The sequence below is a fragment of the Anas platyrhynchos genome, chromosome 14 (genome assembly GCF_047663525.1).
Source record: "Anas platyrhynchos isolate ZD024472 breed Pekin duck chromosome 14, IASCAAS_PekinDuck_T2T, whole genome shotgun sequence".
Lineage (NCBI taxonomy): Eukaryota > Metazoa > Chordata > Aves > Anseriformes > Anatidae > Anas > Anas platyrhynchos.
This window is the reverse complement of record NC_092600.1, coordinates 11,635,838-11,658,780: the sequence shown is the minus strand read 5'-3', so window position 1 is coordinate 11,658,780 and position 22,943 is coordinate 11,635,838. Positions and strand designations below refer to the sequence as shown.

General features: G+C 44.2%; 1 protein-coding gene across 1 annotated transcript in view; it reads right to left on the bottom strand.

The window, feature by feature from the left end:
* The window catches only part of PFDN1 (prefoldin subunit 1), a 31,437-nt gene that overhangs the window by 5,603 nt on the left and 2,891 nt on the right, over window positions 1-22,943 (bottom strand). Inside the window, exon 3 of the mRNA XM_027468158.3 lies at window positions 10,990-11,074. Coding sequence (XP_027323959.1) covers window positions 10,990-11,074 — 85 coding nt within the window. The remainder of the gene's footprint in view (window positions 1-10,989; window positions 11,075-22,943) is intronic.

The following is a 22,943-nucleotide window of genomic DNA, read 5'->3' as shown; positions in this document are numbered from 1 at the left end:
TGCTCCCTGACTGCAGAGGGTGCCCTGCCCCTGCCTGGCTGTGCTCACCTCACCCCTCCCGAATCTCGGGAGCTTCCCACACCTCCAGGCCCTGCTGCAGCCTTGAAGGGAGAAACAGCACACGGTAACCTGCATGTGTTTTCAGGAGAGCTGCACAAAGTAAAACCGCTGCCTCCCACCTGCTCAGAGGACGATGCAACCAAAAATACGACCGGCTTCTGCCACAGCCACGTCAGACAGCGTGTGGTGCTCGCAGGGAGTCTACAGAAGGAAGAGAGGACAACTGCGCAGCTTCTGGCTGGCATCCACAGAAGCCCTCCTGCAGGGCAGTTGCTTCACAGGGTGCCCACTGTGACCCCAAGGAGGTTGCCTGCAGCTCACAGGCTGCCCCGTGATGCCTGAAGTCCTCTGTGCCTCACCTGGGGACAACGTGCCAGCTCTTGAAAGCATCACCTTGAGCGGCCTCAGTCAGCAGCGAGGTGAGGCAGCACCCCCAGACCTTCATCTGCTACTCCTGCTTCTCACTGGTGTGCAGCAGAGAAACAAGTCCATGCCCCAGTGATTATGCTTAAAGTGAAAACGATGCCGTGAACTCTTGCTGCTGCTGTTACCCTGTGCCACGGCTCGCCCTGGCACTTCACTCCCTGTCACAGGTAAGCCGCTGCCAGCACGCTCTCCGGTCAGCTCCGTGCTATTTGCTCTCAGCAGCTGCTGCGGAAATAATAGATTTAATGCAAATAAACCTGCAGGTCACAACCCCAAAGAACAACAGGAGCTCCGGTTCGCAGGCAGAGCCGGTGACCTTCTGGCACCGCGTGAACTTCCCACCTCCACTGGTGTTGCATCACGCTGCAAGAAACCAAGCCTTTGTTGAGAGGCACAGTGACACAGCCGGGCTGTGCATTCCTGGCAGATTAAAGAGCCAGCATCCACAAATTCCACAGCAAGGAAAAACTATTATTCAGCTCCCCGCGGACTGGATCGAGATGATCAAGGCCACGTATTCCCACAACGCTGTGATTTAGACACCTCCGTCTTCAGAGCCTGCCAGCGCTGGCCACACCAGCACATCTCCTGAGCACTGTCCAGGGTGGGTAACTCAGTGCAGTGCTTCCAGGCAGGCGTGCTCGGCTCCGAAAGACAGCACAGCACTTCTGTTCTCAGCAAGAAACCAACACACAGCAGCCAAAGTCTTCTCCTGTTGCATAATGCCTAGCACTCGCATGTGAGTTCCCTTTTTCAAACAGCGTTTTGTCATTCAATTCCTATTCCTTTCACTCTTTAAATTCTACTTTTTTCTCTTCACCTCAGCAAGAAAAAAAAAAAACAACTGTCTCTACCCCTGGCCTGCAAACACAAATGTGAAGTGCATGAACCCAAACAAAAATGTCTCCATGGAAATGTAAGGATCTGGTATTGGAACATGCCTCCTCATTTCAAATTAAAAAAAAATAATTAAAATCTGCAATCCCTAACTTGTGAGGATGAAACAAGTGGGCAGGTTCCTTTCTAGAGAAGGCCTCCCCGTGGCTTGCAGCACGCTCAGCTGCTGGCATGCTGCTCCCGTGCTCAGAAGGCTGTTGTGGAGGAATGCCACAGAGTCTTCAGGCATGATGCCGTGCTTCAAATAGGAGCCTTGATATAACTCATCTTGTGACAGTCTCAATAAACCTGCTAGCCTAAAGTTTCTGTATCTCCCAAAGTTAACCCGGGTCATTTTTGGCATTCCTCGCGGGCTCTGTGTGTGCACTCTTTGGGAAAGTGATAAGCAGCTCCCCAGACGGAGCTGGGTGCACACGCTCATCTGCAGAGGGATCTTCCCAAGAGGGAGGAGAGCTGTGCGGCCAGCACAGGGGGGGGCAGGCAGCAGCAGCAGCACATCTCGTTTACTCGAGGGCCGCTGCTGCTGCTGGGATGGTTGGAATCACCCAAATACCTCCCGCCAGAGACCAGCACCCTGAGCCACCACCATTTGCCGCGGCACGTCAGATATTTTGGTCAGCCTCAAATCGCTGAAGCTGGCGTGCCGAAGACGTGCGCTTTGCTTAATGTCACGTCCATCTGAAACTGGTAAATGGGGAAGGGGCAGACGTGCCAAGCAGCAGCCAGCTGTTCCTGCTCTGGGAGAAACTCCCGTACAGTGGGCACCACTGACAGGGCTGGGAGGGGGAGTCCCACGCCCTGCTGGGTCCACCCAGCACCGCACATAGTACACATTGGGAATTACACACTGCAGCAACCACCAAATATTTAGATACTCTCCAAGACTTTCCAAGCACGGTTATTGCTCTCAGGAAGTTGCCCTCAGTTTGCCCAAGAGTAAAGTGCAATAGGAAGGGAGTAGAGCCAGTTTCTGATGACAGCTGCTGACAGAAGCACGATGATGCCATTCACCTAGGAGGAGAAGTGATGATTCACATCCCCCGGGTTTTCCCTTAGCCACTCATTCCAGAAGGCAATGGGGATTCTTGGTCACTTCAGGGCCATCTGGATTACAATTGAGAGCAGAGGCTGTGCCAGGTAGACCTAGGAGTTATATCATAATATGAGTTATATCAAGGCTCCTATTTGAAGGCTGTCCCAAGTAGAAAGGAGACCTAGCGTAACAAGTGTACCTGCCAACTCCGTAGGATCTTTAGAAGCACCTGCCTAAAGAATTGCTGATGCAAATCTGCCTTCACCATGTACTGATCCTACCCACAGAAATACCAGAAGGGCTTCCAACATCATTATTATAGGGTTTTGAGACAATGAGGAACATATTCTGAAAAAAACTAGTTTGGAAGAGCATTCACTGCTTTCCAAACATGGTACTACGGAGGCAACCCTTGGAGAGAAGCTGGGGCGAAGTAACGGGCAGGAGAAGATAGCTGCAGAGCACCTTGTCTGTACCAAAGCCCCAGCCCATGCTGGAGCATGCTTCACACTAAGTGTCGTGTCAGCCACATGCCAGCGTATTAATGAGAGGTGGAGCCAGGTGCTTTCCCCAAATGGGAAGTGACGATTGTTCCAGTGAACTTCTGCACCCTAGAGCCTGACGTTTACTACAAAAGAAAGTTGACTGGGAAAATTTCAGTAGGTGGCAGCAAGAAATACATTATCAGCTCAGAAACTCCCTTTAGGAGATGTCTTCTTGGAAATGTTACCCATTTAGAGCAGAGATTTCAAGCACATTGTTTCAAGCCCACTACAATACGCCTGACCAGACTCATGACAGCAGAGTCAGGTCAAATACAGAGAATTTAGGGAGGGAAAACTTACCCGGATTCTGAAAATCCCCACTTTCTGCACGCAAATGTCCCTCACCAAACTGCCTCTTGCAAAATGTGCTAAGTTCCTTAATTCTGTGCTTGGGTTTCTGTACTCCTGCAGTCAGAGTGACCAGAGCATCTCCTGGCACTGTGACTCTTGTAAAATCACGCCATACCTTTCATCCAGATCTTACAGTTCAGGCCAAATGAGGTCATTTTTTGATGTAAAATTACTTCTGCAAATTTCAAAGACTCAGAGAGCAACAAGAAGATGTGAACTCCCAACTAACCATCGTCCCCTCACCCAGCCAAGTTGGACACCCTTGGACTCACCTGCCTCACCGACAGAGCGGGCACTGCCACATCCCCACTAGGAACACATTTTCGGGCAGATTAGCAAAATAAACCAGGCAGTGGCACGGGGCCAGCAGGAAGTTGTGACAACCTCCTGCATACCCAGCGAGCAAGGTGTGGTTTTGCAAAGCTGACTCAGGGCTGGGTCAGGTCTCTCACACGCAGGAGCACGCTTTCCAAATAAAGGCTTCCTGCTCTCCCCAGGCAAGACAAGGGGGATGGGGGTGCCAGATACAGATAATCCCCCTCCCCAGAGCCACAGAATTGCCTGGTACAAAGGACAGCAAGGAGTGACTGAATGATCCTGGTGACTCAGTCAAGTGCAGCGACATTGGTTTGTGACTAACTATTACTCACACGACGAAGAATTCGGAGGGAGCAACATCCAGCTATCCTCATTGCTTTGGATACTTCCGCAGCCAGAAGTACAAAGGAAAGCTTTGACAATGATTCAGACCCTGATTTAAAACGACAAAGAAAGGCTTATCTATCAATTTTATGTTCAGATGATTTCAATGTATTCATAAGAGCAGTTTAACACTAATCAGAGGAAACAAGCAACTTTCAGACCCAGATGACTAAATGTAGGCTCCTGGGTGGACAAACCATTTAGACAGAAGAAGGTTTATTTTTCTAGTAATGCGTAATGCTCTTCACTTTTCCCTGAATTGCAAAGAAACACTAGTGTATTGGCGAATTTTACTTTGAAAAGCTTTTCCCACTAGTTTCATTTTTTGTCAGAGCAAAACCAAAAATCCTAAACTTCTAATTGTATTTCGAAAGCATCTCCATAAGTAGGCTCTGAAGGATTTAAAAGTAAGCAATAAACATTCATGTTCATTATTCTCCTGCTTTTAAAATCTAGTTACCCACCTAAAATTACAGGGGACAGAGGAGTTGCCAAACTCCAGTTCGCCCTTGTTGAGGCCTTTGCCCTCTCAGCCACTTTGCGTGCTTAATCTGCAAGCTGTAGTGCAGTGGAGAGTAACAAATAATCACTAATTAACTAGGTCCTTGCAAAAACTGTGGAGTTTGAAATTTTTTTGCTGTGAGTGAGTGCTCCAAATGAAAAATCCAGCCCTGTGAGTGTGTATCATACACATGTGATATTAGAAATACAAGGCACTCCTCACAAAAACATGGTGAGATGTTAAGCTTTCATAAGCCATCCCACGCCTAAATCAGTGGATGATCCTTTCAGAGAGCTGGGAATTCCCTCTCAAATGTGATGCTTTTGTTTCTATATCCGAAAGGTTACTACTTTGCATTTTGCAACCAGTGACCTGTGCACTAATTAACATAGCACAAGCTTAGGTATGTTCTGCTTTGAAAATTGCTTATTTGACCTTCATCTAACAAACCTAGCATAGCAATCAGGACCAGCGTTAAGAAAAAGAAAAAAAAAAAAAAAAGAATACAACTTCTTTCTTGCAATTATCAAAGAGCATCTGTTCCCATGTAAAGCTGGAGGATGCTACCTGCAAACAATTAACTTGCATCTGTCTGGGATGAGAGTGAAATTATGTGATCTGGATAAAAGAAAAATAGCACAAAGTACACGTAAATTAGGCTGGAAGAAAACAATCCTCTTACTATTTTCACTTTCCACAAACGACTGTAAGATCAAATGTGTGCTTTAAACAATTAAGTCATCATCAGTCAGATCCATCCATGGCCTCAAGAGCAAGAAACAAGCATGCTATTCGTACAGTCACCAGCAGAAACAATTTAGGGGACAGAAACAAATAGTGGAGCATTAGCTATGCCCAAATATTTACCTTAACTTCGTATGGTCCCAGTCCAGAGGGCTTCTCCATAAAGAATGGCTTTATCCCAGGAGCGTTAGCTAGCTCTGTGTGCATTACACTCTCAACCTTTTCACCTTGTTATTATTTTAAGGCCTATTTTGCTCATTGCTCCAAGTATTTCCCCTTTCAAATCTGAAAATGAGAATGCAGATTCTCCTCCTGCGCTGTAAAACAGCCAGAACTACTGGAATAAATAAATAAATAAATGAGCTTCAGTACTTCCTTCTTCAAAATGAGCACGTCAGTGGAGAACAGATGCGTGCGAACGGCTCTGCCTGTGCTCTCCTCTCTTATGGGAGTGCCTGTGGATGCTCCCTGGCTGACAGCAAGCAGCTACACCACTCACGTCATCTAAAAGCAAGCCAAGACTCTAGACCTGTCTTAGGCTGAAAAGCATAGGTGAGCCCTCACTGAGGGCAAACTCAGGCCTGGATGTCAGAAGCCAACAAGGTCAAGGTGAAATGGATTTCCCAGAAACATTACCAAGCCCAGACGTCAGCACCCAAAGAATCCTAAAAGATCTGTGCAAGCCCAAGTGTTAACCATACACATTTAATTCACTTCTGTACTGTCTGTCCAACACCATCAGGTGCCCGGCCTCCCTATACAGCAAGCAGAGGGAGGAGATAATGTGTAGGAATACGAGACCCTCTGAAAGCATTTATTTTTCTCTTGTCTGTGCTGAGCATTTGGACTCAAGGCCTCCTGATGGCCAGGGAAAGCTAATGAAGCTCCATGGTGTGATTCAGGGACAAGAGGAGAGGATATGAGCACTCCAAACTCCCAGGCACCAAATGCTATAAAGAGGGAGATGGGGGGGGGGGGGGTGAGCAACAAATTCAGTATCTTCCAGGACAAGCAGCTTAAGCAAATAAAAATCAAATTTGCTCCACGGCAATGCCCCAAAATGGCAAACAATCTGTGCCAGGGAAATTTTGTGTGTTTCCAAACTACAACTGCAGCTGAGCTCCCACTCTGCATGGACGTGGTGCGCAAACCGTGCCAGGGACAGTTCCGGCTTGGCTCCTGTGTGAAGCGATGGTGACAGACACACAAACTTCCTTCAAGCAGATGAGGCCATAAAGCCAAAAGCACTGAGGCCAGGTCAGGGGCCTCCACGTTGTCAGCTTTAGCATAAAAAAAAAAAAAAAAAAAAAAAAAAAAACATCCCAAGAATTGCTTTAGGAGTAAATCCAAGACACTCGGCCATTTGGAGCAAGTCCGTCCCAGCCATACACGCTCAGAGAAGAGGCACCGGCTCCCAGACTGCGGCATTTCTCCCCAGCCACACCTCGCCCACTTCAATCTCTGTTCCCTGGGGCACAAACACAGCAGCACGCAGCCAGCAGAGACACCCTGCAGGCTCACTGAGAACAGGGGCGCTGCCGTTATGCCCCAGGGCTGCAGCAAGGCCATCCTAAAGCTCCTAGAGAACAGGATTAGAGAAAGGGCTCCCCAGCACAAGCAAGTTCACATCCAGGCCACACTGGGGAAGAAGTGTTGGTAACTCTGGCATCTGATCACCAAACGGCACTGTAATTCAGTGACATTTTGACTTTACCAGGAACCAGCCCTACAAAACCATCCAAGCATTTGCATGGGAAGCGTCGTGGTGTTTGAGAGCAGAATATTTATTCTTCATCACGAACCAGAGCAAAAAAGTTCCATGTGTGGGATGAGACAACTGGACATGGCATTTTTGGGATCAAAGGAAGAATTTCTGAATTAGAGATCTAGCACTTGAGTGTACCTTTTACCTCTGTATTTTCAACTTCAGACAGACAGAGACGAAACCAACTTTAGCACCACAGCATTAAATATTCAGTCTCCATACGCGTGTAAAAAAATTGCATGGGAAATAAGCACACAACAATATTACGGTCAGAGCTTTAAAACTGATATCTAATTCCACAAAAAAAGCTGCAGGTTGCTGTTGCCCTTTGCATGGAGGAGCTAAATTCAGTGACACACAGTCCAAGCTGCCCAGCACAGCCTCCCCCCTATTTGTTATTTTTAGAAATTTAGTCTGACAACGCCTGACAACTAAACATGCTCAATATAGCAGGAGAGAGGGGGATTATCAGATATTATCAGAGAAAACGCACAGCAATAATCACTTTCTCCACCCCTAATGAAGAATCAATTTTCCATGTCTTTATAATATCAGAGTTTGTTCTTTTTAAAATGCCACATTTAAAAACAGAATCCATCTAGCCCTACAATGGAAACGGATAACGTTTCCTGAAACAAAGCATTGTTCCACCCCTCACATATCATGTTTCCTTAAAAACAAGGGAAGAAAAACATTACTTGGTTTTTCTCTTAATACTGCACAAACATTGCTGAGCTAAAAAGAGTCTGTGCTCATCCCTTTAGAATGCTTTCAAAATAGATTTTACACATACCCCTTGTGCTGTGAAACACAACAAGAATTTGATATTATCAGGACTGGAAAAAACCAATTGCTGGGGCTAAGCAGAAAGCTTCCCGTGCGAGTGCATGAGCCTATGCCATCAATCTGCAAGATCCAAGGCTTTTGGAAGCTTCACTGGCATAGCCTTTAGGCAAGCATGTGCATTTTGCAAGCAAGCCTAGGCCATTTATTAAGATTCCAAAGGATTATCCAAAAGTTGTGAAGTTAAGTTTGCTAAATGAATATATACGCACACATTCATACCTTACCTTGAAGGAATAGGATAAAGCTACCCTGCTTTTTCTGCGGATTAACTGACAGACTACACGTTTACCCCCTTATTTGTACATATCTGTACCCCTTTGGGCATTTTCAGAGACACGGTGACACAGTTCCCCTCACAGAGTACACTGAGCACATATTCCAGCAAAGTCTTTTTTCACAGCTCTGTACAAAGACAGTTTGGGTTCTCCCTGCTGCTTTGCTGCGCAGTATCACACTCATTTGTGATGCTGCCATAAAAGAGACAACGCAACACTTGAACAGCAGAGAAACCCAGCAGAAAGGAATAAGGCAAAGAGAGTAACTTCAGTCACTGCTTGCAGTAGAAAACATCTGAGGAAAGAGAAGGAAAGCTTTCAAACCAAAGGCAAAACCCTTTTCTGTTTTCATAATTCATTTTGACAACCGTGAACGTCACAAAACCCCGTTCACATCTCTAAAGCAGATTAAAGCATGTGTTTTCATAAACAGCCAGCACTTAGGAGTTCCCCTTACTACACAGCTGGGCAGATTTACAGAGAGTTTAGCTGTGAGCCGAGACTTCTGTGCTGTGCTCCTCCAGAACCAGAACCAAGCTAGCGGTGACAGCATTTCTGACTTTCGGGTTTGTATGAAAAATGCATGTTTCACAACACCTTGGCAATAGCTCTGCAATCACAGTGCATAATTATCTCAAGCTCACACTACAGGAGTAACCGGGTCAGCTACACTGCGTGGATACCAGAGGATTACTCTGGCCAGCTTCATCCAACCATGTAAAGTGAGCTATAAGAGTGATAAGGTAGTTAACAATACAAAAAATAAACATAAGCTTTAAAATCTTTCCAGTTTTAATAACTGATGGAGTGATGTTTTAATCTGGCTATCTTGCTCTGATATTTATTTTACAATGATGTAGTGGAAGCACAAGGTCACAAAGTTTCAAATTCTTTCCTGCTTCTGTCACAACTTGTTTTCAGGACAGCAAAATCCCCTACTCCTGTGATAAGCACCCTCTTAACTTGGACTCAGGTATTTCCCCTGAAATCTTAGTTTCCAGCAGCTGTCACTTTTATCCTCTTCCTGAGGGAATCCCAAGTCTAAGGAATATCCTTTACACAAACGTGCCAGATAGCTGGAAAAAGTAGTTAAAAGATGGATTTGAAGAAGGACCTAGCAATCTGAGCCCTACTATCTGTGGTTAAACAGAAAACAAACCAAAACAATCCATGCAGCAACCACCTTCACATTCCCTACCACCTTTTGAGAGGGTCACAGCTTCTGGGAACTGCCAATTCAGTGGCCATAACCACAGACCTGAGGCAAGCAACCATCTCTGAGGCTGCATGTAAGAATGACACAGGTTGTAATTTGGGGAGAATTCCATCCATTCTAAAAAGTCAGCAATCTGAAAGTTCAGGAGGTAAGATCATTCCCCACCAGGAACAGGAAGAAACTGGGATGCACAGCTGAAGGGGAAAGAAGCCAGAACTGTCAAGCACACTCCACTCAGCTCCAATTGCAGGCATGCTGCTATGAAGTTCTCCAACTTCACTTGCAGAGCTGGTTTTGTTCAAAGCCACTGGTGTCTGAAATGGTTCCAGATTAGCCAGGATACGATCACTTTTATCACGTAAGCATATAAAGGACTGTGCCTCGTATGCATTAACACGACCTGACATATATGGCCTATCCATGGGGTACTTGTTTTCCCTGTGTAGAAAAGGTTCTGGCCACCAGAAACACAAAACCCTTTATTATCTATCACAGAAAACATACAACACAGCACGCAGTGACGTGTTTGCCATACAGCTCCCCAGACAAGCTTAGCTTTAAGAAGAAATTTAAAAAATGTGATTTCACTTTTGCTGTAGCGTAAGTAGGAGACAATGGAGACAGAACTGCACAGCCCTGTTTGAGTACCTACTGCCTGTTGCTGCTTGCCCCCACCTACCTGGTCTGCACACTCACCTCCTTCAAAACACTAACAGATTAGACAAGCAGCTTAACTCAAATCAGTCTTTGTTTTCTGTCATTCCCCAAAAGCTAAGGAACAGAGTTTTACATTAATTCTATTTTAGGGGCAACAAGAAAAAAATAACCTTGGCCTTGGAAAAGAACAGTCTGAAGCTCTTCTCCAAAGTGTAAACTGAACTTGTAGCCACTAGAAGATACTCAAGATTCACTAGATAACTTGTTCAAACAGCTGGAACTTGTGCAGACACTGCTTTATATATCTCAGATATTCTTCTCTGCCTTAAGAACACCAAAGTGCTCTGACCACGTCACAGAAACTAGGTCCCATCTTCCCTAGCATCCAGCCTTCAACAGCAGCCACAAGAGATGCCTAGGGAAGAGGGTAAGAGAAGGGCAGGCGTATATGGTACTTCCTTCTAATACTTTCCCAGCCTCCAGACATATTTAGCTCACAGACTTCCTGAGCAGGATGCGATTTCTACATATTTGGTAATGCTCAAAGGATTCCCCTTCCTTGAATTCGAGCAATTATCCTAAACCAATGTAAACTTCTAATATCCACAGCACTGGCAAAGAGTTTCATATCACCTATCTGCTGTAAATAACCACGTAAATATCCTCTAGCTAGTTTTAAACGTAACTCCCGCTAATTTCATTTGAAACCCTCATCTCCAGTTTTCACATCAGGACACAGAGTGAACAACCAACTTTATCTGCTTTTTCTGCAACACTCGTGAGTTTGTAGACATACCAAAGAAACCAAGTGATAGGAATTATTGTAGGTTACTTGTTAACAGCCCCATGTTCCCCCCAGTTATGATCCTTAGGAATGAACAGTTCTAGATAAAAACAAGCAATGTAAGAGACACAATTTTGCTGACCTTCAATATTCTACTTCCATCATCTTTACTTGCCAGAAACTTACCTCTAATTCCTTAATTTTCTCTTCTGCTATTCTCTGTTTTTCTAAGAGTTGATTATGAATCACTCCTTTAGACTGAAGAATAAACCTGCAAGTGGAAAAACAGACAAACAAATGTTGGTTATTTGTTTACACATCTAACAATTGTACACCTAGCTGTGCACCAAGTTAAACTGCAATAACCTCTGCAAAGTATTCACATTCTCTACCTGCATGTTCTGTACAGAGACAGAAGAAACAACCATGATAGACTGCCCAAAAGGTTCAAAAGAGTCAGCTGCAGAACAGTGATAATCAGCTACTAAAAACGATAGTTATTTAATAATCCCAAATAAAAACCTTCACTGTTAAATTAATAGACTCCAGATTTTCTTTCTGTTCATCAACCCTACAATACTTACCAACCTTCTACCTTCATAATAGATCTTAACATGTGAAAAATACACACAGCACACCACTGAAACACCAACCCAGTGGGCGAACACGATGCAAGTAGCCAGACAACACGACAACCTGACCTGGTGGGTGGCATCCCTGCCTATGGCAGGGGGGTTGGAACCAGAGGATCTTCAAGGCCCCTTCCAACCCAAGCCGTTCTATGTTGCTGTGATTCTGTGGCTGCAATAACTGCCATGTCACCAGGCTGGCCTTTACGGTTTGCTCACTGATCTCACCCATTATTCTGGAGGAAGAAAATGGACGGACACGGATCACCCTCTCCAATTCAGTGTCCGTGAATATTTTGAAAGCAGTTTTTGCATACAACAAGCAATGGGAGTCTTTCTTTCTTATAAAGTATCCATCACAGACATTTTCACCAATGACAGTCTAACATGTAATAGTGTAGAAGTATAATCAAGGAGGCCTCTTTCATCAGCTAAAAGCCATACATCACCATTTTAGTGCTTGCAAGCTAAATGAACCTGTACCATAAAAAACAAAGCTTTCTACAAGGCAAGGTGCTTTCACCAGAAACACAGAGACATGGTTCGCCTGTCTTCATTCGAACTTTCACAGCTCCTACTGCTCAGGGCTTAGCTTTAACATGTACCCTCACTGAGCTCCAAATTCCCATGTTTTCTAAATTCAGAGTGTTTTCCTACAGGGTTGGAAATGGTTGTTTAACTGCAATTGCAGCCACTAGTTTCTATTTGTTCCGCATTTTAATTGCCAAAGGGATTTGAAAGATGCATCTGTAACGTCTTAGTCACGGTGTCCTGTTGGACAGCATTCAAAAGCTGCCTGATGTGCTCAGAAGAACCAAAAGCATCCAAAGCACCTCCCAAGCACATGGCACTGGCATCCCACAAAGAAGTAAAGGACAACTAAGTTCAGACAAATTTTAGGAACCCTCTATGGTTGCCTTTCCCTCCTTCCAGACATAAAGAATGTACGAGCTGGAGATGAGCCCCTTCCCTACTTAGAAAGTCCCTCAGGGGATTTAGAAGGAGCCTCCCTGTGTCATACCAATGAGGTCGAGGTCTCCCCCCAGCAGTGCTGAGTGTTTGGGTCAGTGTCGTCTTGCCAGGTGACACGAGCTCATGCCTGGACAGTTACCGTGAACAGCTTTAGACAGTGCAAAATCAGAAAGCATTCCTTGTCTACGACAGAAGAGTCTGAGATCATTTGGTAGTGCCAACTCCCAGAAGGAATGATATTATTAATGGGTTTGCTCAGAGCCTGGACAATGTTCTTTGAGTATAAATGGTATCTGCTGCTTGGCTTGAAAAACACACTACTCTGCATCAGTACCACAATAGCAAAAAAGAGAACTGCCTGTCACATCCATTCCTGAAATGCAGGAGAGCAGAACTGTAGGTAGGTACAACACGGTGGAAATTAAAACTCAAGATGGGCAAAGAAGGGAATACCTCCTCATCAGCTCCCCCAAACTGTAGAGTAGTGTCAACAGCCTTAGTTCCAGTGAAGTCTCCAGCCCAAATAGCAAACTTAACTGATACAGCTTGATCAATTTTCCTCGTGCTGCAGCTGGGAAGATCTCTGAAGGGCTACGTGACACTGAAGCGATCCCTGCAGGCTTGGAAAGGTTACGGGCACTTCGAACAAATGGGCGGCTGACTTCACTCCTGGTCTACAAATGTCAACAGCAGTCATCTGGGAAAATAACCCCCTCCCAGCCTCCTGCAACGCTCTGGCAGACTTGCAACAGCAAATTAAAATTGGATGGCTGAAGTTAGCACTGACGAGCCCCAAGCGGGCAGTTGGACACAAATACTACTCCGATTTTATTAAGCCAGAAAACAGTGGACTGGAACCTGTGTGGGTCCACAAGCTGGCTCAGAAGCAGACCAAATGGCTCAGACAGTAGCGTCCTTCACAAGTTTGTCATCACTTGCAGTTCAAGTCCACAGTTAACTATTTAAATCCAGGGCTTCACTTTCCAACATTGTATGGACTCAAAGGGCTCATCAGGGTTTTAGCTTCTGGCTTGGAACACACACATGAGGAGGATCTCGGCCAAAGTTTTTACCAAAGGAAATACGGTGGCTTACAGCAGCAATTGGAAAAAAATAGTACTTGTTCTAATCTTTAGGTAAGAAGTACCACAGGGCACCTGTAGTAAACCAGTTTAAGTTTAACCTGGATTTCAATATTCTGGTTACTCTAACTAAAACACCAACTGGATTGTTTTTTTCCCTCACCAACCCAGGAAAATAAGGCACTATCACTGTTGCATTGTTCTGTAAGATTTGGTTATTTATGCGTTTTTAAATTCATGAAAGAACCATGGGAGGCTTTAAGAATTTAGCTCTTCCTGAGTGAGTTTGTGAACAAGCCTTTCAAACACAGCAACTTCAGGGACTGAAGAACTGAAGAACTTCCTCCATGGACCATTCCACAAGTCCATCATAACGGGCTCCAAGCTCTGGGAGCTTGTACCCTCATTTGGGATGACTGTTAAGTACTGAGAGTCCACAGAAGATGAGCAGCAAAAATCTTCCAGGTAACTGTGGTCGCTTGTGCCCTCCTACAGAAACGAAGCTTTTCTCGCTTAGATGCAGCCAGCAGGTCACAGCACACACCAGGCAGGTCTGTCGAACACGACACGTACAATATCAACCATGAAGCGATGACTCAGAATACAACACTCAACAACATGGTGTTAATTGCAAAGCTTGACGACAATCCTCTCCACATGAGCTTTTTCCCTGTTGTTAAATAATACCAAGAATATCTGGGTCATATTGGACAGATTCACCAAGTCTCATCTGGTCACTCATTTTAAAGGGAATGGCTAAGAACAGAGCAGAACATGTTCGACTCTGGGTACTTAGCAATATATCCAGCACCCCCAGATAGAAGTAAAAGCCCAAAATCTAACAAAGAAAAACCGAGAAGAATGTTATGGACTGGGGTCCTCGAGGACAGCCGTATTCAGCCAGATCTGGGCTGCCAACACAAACAGCTCTGTAACACTGGGAAGTATTTCTGAACCATCTGTATCTACGTGATCTGGTATCCCAGTGATTACTGGTTGTTAAAGAGCAATGCACAGAACAAAAATAGAGCACAAGGGAACTGAAAGAGAAACCTCACTCTAAATATTCCCTCTTGCTTCTATTTTCTTTCCTAGAGTCCTCTGCTAGCTCCACATCGGGCTTTTTGTTTCTCTAAGCCACAGCAAGCAATTTATAACACTGTGGGACTAGATGTTTGTTTCCCTCCGAAGAAATCTCGCACCCTTCCCAGCTCAAAATCTCTAGATATGAAGCCCCATTTGTCAGGGTTTATCCAGCACTCCCTCCCACCCTGGCCTTCGGGGTCCAGTTACACAGGTCAGCAGTGCTGTCAGCTTCATCTGGCTGCTCCTTTGTGTCACACGCACACACCCACAGAGTGATGTTCATAGGGTGTCAGTAATTCCATAACTCAGTTTGTTTGCACCAAAACGTACTGTTTATTTGACTTTAAAACATCATGTTAGATATTGAAATATCCATCCCCTAATGAATGAGGTTATGGAGATGTTTGTTCAGCACAAGCCAGCCTTTACTATGACATCCAAGTTATTAAAGTTATTAAAGGTGGAGTAACAGCAATGCTCATGGTGAACATTTTCCATTAAGAACCCCGATTTTCAATTACTTGCAACTTCAACCTTCAGCCCATATGTCTGAAACTTCTGGTGTCGGGCATCTGTCCCAGACGCAAGCACTCTCTCCTCTTCGTATTTTGCTTAGGTTCCACAATTCAGGTGTTTTTAACAGGACACCAGTGGCTGCAAGAGGCAGACACCCCCCAGGAGCCACGTGAAGGACCTGCAGGGCTGGCACTAGCACTTTGCTCAGGAAATCACTCCAGTGGCCATGGTCTGAGCATTCGACTGCCCTGCACACATCAGCCCTGTGCTGGCGCTCAGGCCGAGCAGCACGAGGGCAGAGCCCCAGCACCAGCAGGGAAGGAGCAAGCACGGCTGCAAAGCTCCTCATCCTGCTTTGGTCTGCTGTGAGCACTTCCAGAACCTGCATGGGGCACCAGGGTAAAAACATCTTGTCCACTGCCTCGTATTGATGTATATCCCTACAACTCACTTTGGAGAGAGGCAGTTTTACTGGTAGGAAAGCTCCAGTTCCTATTTTGCCAGAATAACAATGAATGACACAACTAGAAGTCTGTTCATTCAGGTTTCCAAGTCCCAGGAAGGGTCGCTCTAACTTCTGCTTTACAGTTCCCATTGAATTTGGAAAACACGATACAGAAACTCGCTATGATACAGAAAAAAACTAGCAACTTTGTACAAAGCTGTAATATTAACACCTTTCTTGTACCTCTAAAGGAAACCACCATGCCATGTTGTAACACTGCACAGCTGCTTTAGGTAGAATCTGCTCCTTGAAACCAAGCCTTTTCATTAGGCTCCTCCATGAGAGAAGTTGGACTAAGCCCAGTCATGCCCTTGTCTATTTAAAGACGCTTTTTAATTCTGAACTTGCACTGCTGTTCAAGCTTTGAGCACACTCAGTAGGAGATTAATGCATTTTAAGTACTGTTCAAAGCCAATGAAAGAGAGGCTTCCAATGAGCTGATCCCAAGCAATCTAGCTTGATTGAACAGGAACCGGCTGTTCACAATTGCAAGCACCCAGAAGTCCCATTTTACTCTCCCAGGGTCTGCTTACACTGCTATAAATGATTCCCCATGCAGCTCATAACAGGCACGGCTTCGACCACAGCAAATTCCAGTTTTAGTCATCCTAGATGAATTACCCTGTCCCAAATCAGACAAGCAAGCAAATTCAAAAAAGGAAAGCCATGACTAATTATAGTCGGTGCTGCCACCCTTCATGTCTAAGGGCTTCACATTTTTCAGTCTGATTTGAATTTCCCATTCAACAGATCAGAATCCTTAAGTAGCTCCTGAACAGGCTCACTTGGAACAGAGCAGTTGAAGCTTTTCCTACATTTTCTTTTATTTCAACGCTCAGTTGTCTCACTAGGTCACTCAGTGCAGCTAAATGCAACTATTCCCCTTGCCAAAGCAGCACGGAACATAAAGCAACACAAATGCCACAGCTTTTATTGGGAGGATTGCAAATGACCACATTCTTGTGTAGGGTTCAGTGCTGCACCCAGGGAGAGGTGCACGCACCAGGTGCCAGGGGACACCTGGGAGAGAGACGCAGCAGAATGGTGCTAGCAGAACCGCAGGCAGGCAGCAGTACCTGTGCAAACTCAGCCAGCAGCACGGGAACACAAAGACGGGATTAGCAGCACTGGCAGCAGCCCAAAGGCAGTCTTACACAGGCCACAAGAAGCGTAACTTTTACTGAGATGAACATTTGTCAGCCATAAACCTATTTTCTCTAAGGAGCTAAAGGAAAACAAAAATGCCATACTGCTGGCTTTCCTCTAAACTCCCCACAGCCTCAACACACATCTCGTCCAGCTGAGGGGCAGTGGATTTTGTTCTGCACCTCCGGCCGTGTTTACATTGACTTTTCACTTTTTTTTTTTTTTTTGGGGGGGGGAAGGAGGGAGAAAATGTGTCAATAGCTACAGGGTATTACATTACCTCAAATGAAGATAGTAACACAGCTCATAAACAGCAGTTTCTGCATTGCCAGACACTTAACTAGATGGTAGAATTATACCATTGTTCATACTTGGTTCTTTAAAAAAAAAAAAAAAAAGGAATATACCTCTAAGAAGTGTGTATTAAATATAGCACAACCAAAAATAATAAAATACTACTGTGGTCAGCTTTTAAAGGACATCATCCATTCTTTCTGAATGCTCGTTCAAGATAAATGGAATTTAAAAAAAAAGATTCCTCGTAATTATACAGGAATGAGTAACAGACGAGATTCAAACCACGTGTGGAAAACAGCACAAGCATGACTGCAGTTCACGATGGTAAAAAGCTCCATGAATCGTTTTTCCTCACCATATCCCTAGTTTAGAAATTTTATCTTCTATTTTTGTTTGATAGTAAGTTTTAGTATGTAGCAAAGATGACCTGTAGCTTGTTAAAGCAAAGGAAACTCAAACGAGTACAACGTACCTACTAACATACGCACTTCAAATCGATTGTCTGCAGTTTATTTTGTACCAAATTTGGAAGTTGCAAGCTGCAGAAAACAAAAGCCATTCCCTCCAACAACAGGATGTCCAGATCCACTTCTAAAGCATCCAGTATTTTCAACAATGTCCCAATTTTCTAAGGAAGAACAGCTAAAACAAACAAAAAACATCAAATGAATAGGCACCTAGGGAAACAGAAGCAAGCAAAAGAACACAAACATCTTTGTCAACCAATCCTGAAGTCATTTCTATTAAAAAAAAAAAAAAAGTTTTTCTGTTGGTAAAACTTCAGTGATCAGAAAGATGAATTCTGTAGTGGTAAATGAAGTGACATGGAAACACTGCTGTACTCTGCAAACTTGTATTTACACTGCTCAACAGCAGCCCTTCACTAAGAACCTATATAGGAAAACCAGCAAAATCTGGATTCATCTCTTTTGAAAGGAAAATCCATACCCAGATGCAAGAAAAAAAATGCTTTGTTTCTCCTCCTGGGCACACAAAATCAAAAGTGAAAATACAGACATAAAAGGATCTTCCTTTTGAAATGCCAGAGTGAGAATGAAGACCCAGGCATCCATTTATGGTTCTTAAATAACACAGCCTTCACTCCTGCATACCACAAATCCTGCTATAAAAATCAACAGAACATCAAAGAAACCAATACAGCAAACAGCACAGAAGTAGATGCAAGATAACTGTTCCAGTCAGAAGACCTATTTCGAGATGCTAAATTTAAATTAGCCAGCACTAAAACAATCACACTACAGCTTCCTAATCACTAAGAACAAAACATTTTAGAATTAGTATTTGTGGACCAAAAAGGATGGATGTTATGTTGTTTTAGAAAATCATTCCTTCCCAGTATGTACGTGTTTTTTTTATTATTATTATTATTATTATTTGTTTGTGTGGTTTTTGTTTGTTTTTGTTTGTTTGTTTGCTTGCTTTCCCCTCAATTTTTATTATTATTTTAAACTGGCTGAAACATTCTGTCAATTCAGCACATAGTTCTGGAGAAAACAAAAATTCAAGATAGTAGTTGCTGAATTCCTGAATTAAGCACTTTGGTTCTTGCACCTCTGCATTATAGCTATGTAAAATACAACCACATCCCACAGTATTGGAGTCCTCGTATTTTGCTTCACTGTTTTGGAGTAGGGGATATTAATTTAATCTTCCTACTTTCAGATTCTGAACAAGAGCAGGCAGCTAGCTCAAAGGATGCTCAGACCTAGATTTATCATTTGTATTAAGATTGTTCCATATCAATTTTATACACTATATTTAAATCTGCATATCAGACTGGGAACAGGCTCTGGGCATCTCCACCCACCTGCCCTAGGGCCCTAGGTGTCAGACTAGCTTGTCACACAGCGCAGTGGTACCACATCTGGAACAGCATTCCCAGGCACCACACGGACACAACAGGGACTCTTCCAGTACCTCTTTGGTCCACTAATTTGGCCATTTTCATGTGCCACAGGAAAGCACAATTTAAACCCCTGTGCTAAAGCAGAGAAACAGATCTATCTTCTCAAAGAAATGCTTTACCACTGAGCATTTCCCACAGGGACTCTAACCCTTGATTTCAAAATTTCCTGTGGGGAATGGGGGAAAAAGGCTCAAAATACAGTACTTGAAATCCAGTAAGCGTCAAAACAAGCAGAAGTTCTTTGCTGTTACAAAATATGAAACTGACATTTTAAGCGCAAAAATAAGATAGCCATCTTCCATCATTTTTGCAGGCATTTGGCACAGCCAGCTACAAAAGCAGGCGTTTGGATAATGCCTTTAATAATATGCTTTAACTTTTGGTTAACCCTGCAGTGGTCAAGCAGTTGGACTCGATGTTCTCTGTAGGTCCTTTCCAACTGAACTATTCTATTCCCCCAAATATTTAATACTTGTACAGAGTTCTTCCAAAGGTAACCCTGTAGCATTGAAGCAACAAATCTGTTGCATTTAACAAGAGATCCCGGATTTCTCCTTTTTGGAGGCTGGGACAAAACAAAGGTGCCTTACTATGTCCTTGCTCTGCACAACATTTGACATCCGAACTGTTGAAGTGCAAGACTTCTTGAAAGCTCTGGCACCTGCATTATAATGCATTAGGTATATTATAACAAAACGCCTCTGGATCACAGCAGATCAAACTTCTTCCATCTAGAACGGCAGCCTGCACAAGTAGTCTGTCTTGGTTCTGCGTCTTATCTTCTAAGTTGAGATTTTATCTCCTTTACATTTACCCAGGTAGCTCTTTCCTCTGTAGGAACCCCTGTTGAGGTAGGTAAATACTATGGAAAAAGAAGATACAAATGGAACAGATTTGTCTGAATTTCATATTCAAAGACCCAACACAAATGTACTCCTGAAGAGTTACATATTTCCAGGCAAGGGAGACAACCATCAAGTAAAAACTGCAGCCCTTTACTCACTAACCTTCTATCACAATGCTCACGGGGTAGGTAGGAGAGCACAAACAAGAGGTTCTGAGCAAGGCTGAGAAAAGCAGCTATTTTTTAAGCTAGCCACTATTTATAGTTTAAGACTATTTTCTTCTGTTGCGTATACATTTGATAAACACTGACTTATCTGATGTGTCTATTCTATACCAGTTCTCTGTCAAAGCTGTTTTTTTGTCCTTGTTTTTTGTTAAAAAAAAAAAAAATGCAGCTATTTCCTGGAATTTAGCAGATAAGCATTTTGCATGCAAGCTATGAAAATCTCTTCTTCTCTGAAGTTTCAGTGTGTCATGGAGCAATTACATAGAACAACAGGGCAGGAGAGCTATAACTAGACCACAATATCCAGATTACAAGTGAGCAGCCCAGGGCAGCAGGAGTAAGATCAAGAACCAAGTGGGGGAACAGGGAAGAAGAACATCTTTGAGACATCAAAAGATGCCAAGCTGGCAAGGGAACCATCAGACCAAGCTCCCTTTCTGATCTTGAAGCAGAATCTAGCAGTCTAAACTCCCAGGATCCCTCTACCACCAGAAGTTAACTGAGAACCACTGATACCAATGGTACTCTTCTCTCACATTATTAATTCTACCTAATGAGACATTGTGGAAAATGAAATCTTGACTTTTTCAAGAGCAAGATCACAGAATCACAGAATTGAAGGGGTTGGAAGGGACCTCAAGAGATCATCGGGTCCAACCCCCCTGCCAAAGCAGGTTCCTTAGAGCAGGTTGCCCAAGTAGGCATCCAGATGGGTCTCAAATATCTCCAGAGGAGACTCCACAACCTCCCTGGGCAGCCTGTCCCAGTGCTCCGTCACCCTCACCGTGAGGAAGTTCTTCCACATGTTGGTGCAGAACTTCCTGGGCTCCATCTTGTGGCCATTGCCCCTTGTCCTGTCCCCACAAACCACCAAAAAGAGGTTGGCCAAATCCCTCTGTCTCCCACACTTCAGATATTTGTAAACGTTGATGAGATCCCCTCTCAGTCTTCTCTTCTCGAGGCTGAACAGCCCCAGGTCTCTCAGCCTCTCCTCATAGGGGAGATGCTCCAGGCCCTGTGTCATCTTTGTGGCCCTCCTCTGGACTCTTTCCAGGAGCTCCCTGTCTTTTTTGTACCGGGGAGCCCAGAACTGGACTCAGGACTCCAGGTGAGGCCTGACCAGGGCAGAGCAGAGGTGGAGGATCACCTCCCTTGACCTGCTGGCCACGCTCCTTTCAATGCACGCCAGGATCCCATTGTCCCTCTTGGCCACCAGGGCACGCTGCTGGCTCATGGCCAACCTGTCATCCACCAGGACCCCCAGCTCCTTCTCCTCAGAGCTCCTCTCCAGCAGGTCGTCCCCCAGCCTGTACTGATACTTCGGGTTGTTCCTTCCCACGTGCAGGACTCTGCACTTGCTCTTGTTAAACCTCATTTGGTTTCTCCCTGCCCATCTCTCCAGCCTGTCCAGGTCTCGCTGGATGGCAGCACAGCCTCTGGCGTGTCAGCCACTCCTCCCAGCTTTGTGTCATCGGCGTACTTGCTGAGGGTGGACACTACTCCCTCATCAAGGCTGTCAATGAAGATGTTGAACAAGATAAGGAAGATTTAATTTTATAATCTATGTATTGGCCAGAGGCTGATAGCAACATGCTTGTCATGCGATTCATTTAAGTATTACAGCACCCATCAGCCTCTCAGCAGCTGGGCTTCAGTGCTGAGCTCTGGACAAAGCCTTATCTGAAGAGATGGGCAACAGAGAGCCACTCGGATTTCACAGACTGACCTATAGTTAGTAACTGAACCATAAGGATTAAGCCTGGCATGTCCATCACTTCTCTGAGTTTTTGAAGTATGAGCAGGAAGGTACAGCTACCATATTCTGCAGCGATCTGTGCTGGTAAAATTTAACACCAATCCCATCCACAGGACAACAAAAAAAAACAACAATAAAATCAGCGCTTGCAGCTGTATCCAAAAAAGTGTCATCACCTGAGTGATTGCTCATGCTAAAGACAGGAATGCATTTAAATCTCACAAATGATCAAGAATGTTTAATCCTCCCTCAGCTTTCACTTGTGGATGGTTCCACCAAAAATCTGAGTCACCTTTAGAAGAAACAATGAAAACTACACCATTACAGCTGTTCCCATAAAATGGTATACTCACAGAAAACTTTGAATATAAAGTTGTGCTGCAGTATTTGCTTGATTTTTACTTTCCTGCACTTTATTTTTAAGTGTATTTCCACAACAAATGAGAGAACACTGATGATAAAGCAATGTCAAACCAAAACTGAGCATCTATTTTGGCACGGCATGAAAAATTGAAGTGCTGTCCTCACTGTGCCTCGCAGAAGCCCTTGACATTCTTCTTCTCTAAATAAGAACCTTGTACAGGTTAATAGTTAAAAGAATGTAAAGGGAAAGGTCTGAATATTCAGACAGGATTCTGAAACTTAAACTTTCAGCATAGTTCTCAAAGCAGTATGATGATATCAGTTCACAAATAGCTTAAGCAGAAGTCCAGCACAGCAGTAGTTGTCTCAGGCTACGTAACAAGCCTTTCGAAAGAGTATGAAGTAAGAGAATTGCAATGTATTTGGCACAATGCCACTACTCAGATGATATCCTAGCCTCATAGACATGTACAGTACACAGCAATTCATCATCTCATACTATGTGGCACTGACATTTCTTGTGTTGAAACAAAAATAGCTATAGTAAAAGTAAATCAAGCACCACATGTGGAGGCCAGTAAGGCTTGTGCGTGTTATACACACTGCAATAATAACTAAATAAAAACTAAAAACGAACTCACCCACACAAGTTTTGGAACAAGTGGACTTTCACATTCACTAGTGGTGCAAGAAAAGCCTCTCAGAAAGGAAGCAGGCTCAGGCTCTAGGTTCAGAGCACAGAAACCACACAACTACGGTCCAAGTAGTGCAGAAGCAAATACAGAACTA